Here is a 6,940-nt window from a genome sequence, read left to right as displayed (position 1 = left end):
CACTGGAAAGAGAGGCCCATTGGACTTGCAAACTTTATATGCCTCAATACAGGGGAATGCCAGGGCCAAAAGAATGGGAATGGGTGGGTAGGGAAGTGTGTGTGGGGGGTATGGGGGACTTTTGGGATAGCATTGGAAATGTAATTGAGGAAAATACATAATAAAGAAATATTAAAAATAAAAAAAAAGGTGTAACATTGGTAGCAAGATAGCTTTAAATTGGTGGTTTAGGTTTGGAGTCTTCCCAACATATGGCATAAAGCAGGCCAAAAAGCTAGGCCTCTATGGATACTTCTAGTTGAGATAATATTTAATGTGATTCTTATCCTAATAGGTAGACTTAAACATTTAAAACAATGTCTTTTTAGTGAAGCATTAAAATTTCCCTGTCATGCATTCATAGGTATAAATTGGCAGCCAAACTTTGTAACATGATAGTGATGCTTCTAATATTGATTTTAAAGATGACAAATTGTTTTAAAATTGGGTTTTACTTTCCCAAGGTTGTAGATATTATCCTAACATTGCAAAAGAAACTTAAAAATTATGGTTAAAACTGCCAGTGTTCCATTGACTGCAGCTTGCAGTTTGATCGAAAATTTAAGATTTTCTACTTACCCATATATTGCTAATTAAGATAATTACAAGAGTAATCATCTTATGAGAGCACTAATACAGCTCTCTGTGGCTATACAGCTATACAAAGCTCAGAGCAGCCTCAGTGAGGCTTGTGTGACCTTTTGTCTTGCAAAAGGTGCCTAAGGAAGCTCTTGAAACTTGCTGCATCTCCTTGCCTCCAGGGGAATTTTCTTTCAGCTAAAAGAACACTGTTGCAGATCTATCCAGATGTTGTTCTAAATAAAGTTCAAATTCAAAGTTTATAAAAGGTCAATCAGACTGTAGAACTTATAAAGGCATTACAATTTGGCTTGCCTACTTCATGTAAAGTTATTATAGGTTTAAAGGTTCGTTTTTTCCTTTGCATGGTAAAGGGTTTGCTTCTAGTGAAGTGGTAATCACTGGAAAATTTTACCTCTAGGTATGGCTAATATAGCTTTACATTATGTAAGAAAAAATTTTATTGTCTCTGCTTCTATACAAGAAGCTAAGAATTTGAATCTTTCAGTGTATATTGTTTCCTAAGTGGAAAGTNTTTTATTAGCTAATGCCTCTCAAGGGAAGTTTACTTCAAATCTTTGCTCTCACACAATGAGCTTTAAGGTTCTGGGGAGTAGCTGTTGCTTCAGAAAGATTCGGAGGCAATATCTTTATAATATTTAGGGTTTTAGTTATACTAGAAAATTGTGGTACAGAAAATCTAAGAACGAAAAATTGATTTGCTTCAAAATTTTTATTTTCAAAAGCTTTCAGGAGATGTTAATTGGCTAAGACCTCACCTTAAACTCACCACAGGAGAACTTAAGCCCTTGTTAGGTGCTATCAAGTGAGATTCAAATTAATTGGTGAGAAACAAAAAGGCTTTATAGAAAGTAGAAAAAACTGTAATCAATTGTTATTAATTATGATCAGTGGTAATCAAATATTAGCTGCTAATTTTAGTTAGGGTTATTAAATGTGCCCACAGCAATTCTTTGGCAAGAGAAAACATTATTGTAAAGTCATCTTTCTTCACCTCCCGGCTGACCATTGGCCTATGAGGAAAGCTGATCAGCCATCTCCTGGCTGCTGCAAGGCAGGGCCGTGTAGGGAGTGGAGGGTGGTGCGGTTTTCCCTGAGCAGTGAAGACGCTGGAGGGCGCCAAAAAACGGGTGCCTTTGTAGCGAACTCAGTGGTGGGCCTGAAGCGCGTGCTGTGCTCCCCATAGGCCTGTCTCCGCTGGGGGTGGCTGTATTTTTCCTGCTAGGGCTCAGGGTGCTCTGCTGCCTTTGCTTGGGCTTCCTGGCCTACAGCAGATTGGGCTGCTTCAGCCTCTTCCGCCTGGGTAGCAGGCCGGCAGCGGGCGATGCCAAGGTGGTGGTCACCTCCAAGTAAAGATTTGACATCCTATTAAGGCTGCTGTGGTGCTAATAAAGAATTGTATGATAAATTCGTATATTTTAGAAAACCTATAACAAAAAATTGTGTCTTAAGAACCTGACAAAGTGTCTGTTCCTTGTTCCAAACAGCAATTAATTTGGTTATTGCAGAATATTGATATTTGGCCTATTGCATACCATCATTTTAAATAAAGTTGATAATTACTATCCTAAAGATAAGTTGAAAATTGTTTTTATGCATGCTTTTGTACCTTCTATAAATTCATGCATGCATCCCATTTACTGTGTTTAAAAACAGCCCTTCTATGGGAGAAAAGTATATGTAAATTGGATCACATGCTTATTCTTTTGAGTTTCCTCCTGCTTCAGCACAGATAGTCAAATTGCGTGCTGTAGATGGTGTTTTAAAATGTTGAATTATCAAGCTTTAATTTGTATATTTATCAATATATATCTCAGAGCTTACAATTGCTTAAAATTGTTCATCCCTCAGATACTATAAATTCTCAAATTTGCAATTGTTTATGCATATACAACTCATAAGAAAAAAATGCTGTTCTTTTAAGAAGACTGTTTTTGGAATTTTAAAAATTTGATCTCGATTGCCTGGACAAGACCCCTTAAGGCAATGCCATGCTGTATTTATATCTCAGGCAGATTACAGGCCTTACATAAGAATAATTTCGTTCTTTATATAATCAAAACAGTAATGGCTGAAGATAATTTTTGGTATTTTTAGAGAATGTGCATGTCAAATTGAAAAAAAAATTGTTCTTGGTGTCCTCAGATTCTACCTGTTTCCACATAATGGTGTTAATTCTTGAGGACTTATACTTAATCAATTGCTGCAAATGTATGCTCTTATTTCTGATTAATAAATAAAAAATAATGCACATGTGACTATTAATAACTTTTCAAGCCTTCTACTTACAATCACTCTTCAAGAGAAACAACTGAAAGTGTAATTAGTCACTGCCCATGTTATATTAAAACTGACTATAACAGTCAAGTATTTGAGATGTTTTTACAACAATTTAATAATTCTCAAAGACAAGGTATTAAACTATAGCTTCTTAAAAAACAAAGAAGGGGAGGAATTATATCCCCGTACATATTATTTAAATCATATTTTAAGAATTTTGAAATTTGGATGTCAAAGAACTTAATAAATGCCTTGTAGTATCTTAAAACTAGACATAATCATGTCTAGGTGAGATGAAAAGAATCTACTTATTGGCATATGGCTTGATCCTGAACAGCTACCCTATTGGGGAAAGGGGAAAGCTTAGGTTCTCTCCACAGAATGCTGCAGAAGCATGACAACTGTCAGAAGAATTCCTGTGACAAGCTGACCTGTGAGTTCGATGAGGGCCCTGACTGTGGTAACAAGAAAGCTGAATTGGGTATATGGTTTTGACCCACCCTTGCTTGCCTTTGTCCCAGATTGGACAAGCTAAGGTGGCTTGCTTCAAATTTTTTAACCTGATGGACATAGAACATTAGAGACTGTGGAATCTGACTTAGAAAGATTAGTCATGAGAAAGAGTTATAATGATTCTTCTCTTTCCTTCAATGTAACCAGTTATTCTAACTCAATCTTGGACTGGTATAGTAATAATTCCAACATTAGAAATTCCTATTGAAGATAGCAAAAAATCTCAATTACGTAGCAAAGTTAATTTGGAGCACAGTCCCCACTTTTAGAGAATCTCCAGCTTTCCTACTAATTCTCAAAGCCAGCTCCCCCACACCTGGAGATCAGAGTCTGAGCTTGATCGTTGCTAATTTGCAACTGAATAAAGTACCTGGGCTTCCACAATGAAGCTTTTATCCTGTTGCTTTTCAACTATCTTGACTTTGTTTTTCAAGCAGGTCCATCTCTCCTTACAGCCTGATTTCAGCAAGCTTGCAGCCTCGCCTCCAGCAAGTGCGGGTGGCAGAAATTAATCAGTATGAAGAAGCATATTCAGTATATATTGTGGCTTTGGTCTGATTTGGGAAGAACGTGTGCTATGAGGGCTGGACAGTCAATGACAGACAACCAGATTTTGGAGCCATATCAATCTAAGACAGAGGTATATGCTGAGAGGCTATGGTTTGTTAATAATACACCACAGAGCCATGTTTGTGCAAAATAACCACAAACAGCTGCATATATTCTTCTTGACAGATAAGAATGGATTGGGAACATCTGAGATCCTAAAACAGGCACGGCTGCCAGCCACCATAACTCCGAGGCAGGACTATGGAGCATAAATAAATTTAACATATACCACAATCATTTCAAATGTCATTGATTTATTTATTTCTGCATACAAGGGCAGTGTGATGTATGTTATCATAACCAAATGGCCATACAGTAAAAGATTGTTCCTAGCCCCTGGTGCTATTAGCACTGACTAGGAGGACCTAATGGGAAAATGTGTATGGAAACATGCCTTGGAATGGGATATTCAGCCCTTAACTTCCAGCTTTTTCTTCCCATCGCATCCAGTGGTTGTGGTGAGAATTACTTTGCTCTGCCACATTCTTCAGTGTGGATTGCCTTGCCACTGTCTGTGAGTCAACAGTTTACTAAATAACACATAAATAAAACCACAAACCAAAATCATTTTTAAAAATAAATCTTTTATTTTCTTATGAATGTGAGTACACTGTCACTCTCTTCAGACACACCAGAAGAGGGCATTGGATCCGATTATAGATTGTTGTGAGCCACCATGTGGTTGCTGGGAATTGAACTCACGTACTCTGGAAGAGCAGCAGTCTGTGCTCTTAACTGCTGAGCCATTTCTCCAGCCCTCCAAAAATCAATTTTTGATAATCATAACTAGAACAATATGGGTATTTTGTTACAGTGATGTAAAGTGGACCAACTTGGATTGGTTCCATTTGATGACTGTTATGAATTCTGTTACCATATATGTTCATGATTCAAATTTAATAAACATTTTGTCTACACTTGGTTTATTAATTACGTTCTTTCTTCATTGAAAAATTTATATTTACCTATATTTCTAGTTATTGTTGACTTTATATTAAATGTTTAACCATTAAATTGATATGGAATGGTTTCAATTAGTGATATGTGAACACAGAACTGTTTTCTTACTTTTACCTTTTGATTAAACTGGCAATTATTTAATCTTTGGTTTTTCACATCTTTAGCAAACTGAGACCTGTTATATTGTTTTTAAAAGTCATCATTTTATAGTTTAGTTACCAGAATAAAGGGATTCTTTTTGATTGTTTGATCCGAAATTAATTGAGGGGAAAAAAAACAAAAACAAAAACCATGAACTATAGAATACTCAAAAAAGATAGGTACAAGCTGTGTTTTATGCTTTCCATTACACCTTTTTTTTTTTTTTTTTTTTTTTTAAAGGAAACCAATGCTAGTAGCTCCATTTGAAATTTATGTCATGGAAAACAATCTAGGCACAAGGTAATCATTTTGTCTGTGAATTATGTTTTATAACTAATAGTTAAATGAGACAAATATATTAATTTTAATATTAAAGTGCAACCTCTGGCTAGTACATTTTCATATGGTTTATTCACATGGTGATTAATATTCTACTCCTCATTTATGTCCCAGATGAATTTTAAGGGGATGTTTTTCATGTTTCTGTGAAATATCTTGTCAAATCTTTCACTCTGATCCACAGTCAAATAATGTTTCCAGTCTCCAACGACACCTAATGGGAGAAGCACAGGACAGTCAGTAAGTAAACAGAGCTCTACTGTCTACGACTTACCCTACACATCACTGAACTCACAGTAGGGATCAGTTGGATACCTCTCCTTACATCATTGATCAGTGAAATAAACTTCACTTTAGGAGCATAGTAAATAGATATCACTAGCTACTACTACCTAACCATAATAAAATTTTAGAAAGAAAAATCCTTTAATAGGTAGAAAATACACTAGAATTTTAAAACTACATGTTTCCATCTATCAATCATTGTATTAAGAAAACACTCATACTTCAAACACAAACTTTTGAGATAGATGTGAGGGTTTTTTCCAAACACAAAAAATGAATTCTAAATGTTTTATCAAGTGAAGTCAAAGTGACACAGGGTATCAGAACAGTGGATGTTATAATTTTACTGGAGAAGAATTTGGAATAGCAAGTTGGTAGTGGCACATGCCTTTAATCCCAGCACTTGCAAGGCAGAGGCAGGCAGATCTCTCTGAGTTCAAGGCCAGTGTGGTCTGCAGAGTGAGTTCCAGGACAGCCAGGGCTACACAGAGAAACCCCGTCTTGACAAAACAAAACAAAAGAAAACAGAACAGAACAGAACAGAACAGAACAGAACAGAACAGAACAGAACAGAACAAAATAGAACAAAACAGAACAAAACAAAACAAAACAGAATTTGGAATAATCACTATATCATTTAAAAGGCAAATAGCCATTTTGGATCTTCAGCTGTCAGAGATGACAATATTAAATTATTATTTGCATTTGGGACAGATGACAACCTATCCTGGGCAAGACATTTAGTCTTGTTGAGAATGAGATGTGAGAGTTGACATTCAGTGGCAAAAAAGACACACAAGAAGAGTTTCTGAAAAAAATATAAAAATCCAGAGATACTAAAATATAAGCTGATGTTCAAAGATATTACAAGGGAAAATTACATTCTTATCCACATCACCTGGCTTATAATGAGGTTATAATAAAGCATATTGTTTTTGATTGATTCAATTAATAGCAGATAAAGTTATCAAAATATTATTCTAATTTTTATAATGGAAAAAACCTTCATACATGGGGAAACTCTTTAAACCTCATCTTCAAATTACAAACATAGGCAGGGTGTGCTGCAGAGACAAGAGGAATGTGAATTCAAGCCTTGTTTGCCTGGGGAATACTGTGAATCTCTTCTTCCCATCCTCTCTCTCTCTCTCTCTCTCTCTCTCTCTCTCTCTCT

General features: G+C 35.9%; 1 protein-coding gene across 5 annotated transcripts in view; it reads right to left on the bottom strand.

The window, feature by feature from the left end:
• Positions 1 to 5,341: 5,341 nt before the first annotated feature.
• LOC110303061 (amine sulfotransferase) overlaps positions 5,342 to 6,940 on the bottom strand; it is a 24,513-nt gene continuing 22,914 nt past the window's right edge. For all 5 annotated transcript variants that reach the window (XM_029482624.1, XM_029482625.1, XM_021173963.2 and 2 more), the window contains one exon: positions 5,342 to 5,695. In XM_029482624.1, the coding sequence (XP_029338484.1) occupies positions 5,574 to 5,695 (122 nt within the window). In that variant the 3' untranslated portion in view covers positions 5,342 to 5,573. The remainder of the gene's footprint in view (positions 5,696 to 6,940) is intronic.

The sequence above is a fragment of the Mus caroli genome, chromosome 10 (assembly GCF_900094665.2).
Source record: "Mus caroli chromosome 10, CAROLI_EIJ_v1.1, whole genome shotgun sequence".
Classification (NCBI taxonomy): domain Eukaryota; kingdom Metazoa; phylum Chordata; class Mammalia; order Rodentia; family Muridae; genus Mus; species Mus caroli.
The sequence above is the reverse complement of the archived record's forward strand: the minus strand, read 5'-3'. Positions and strand labels throughout refer to the sequence as shown.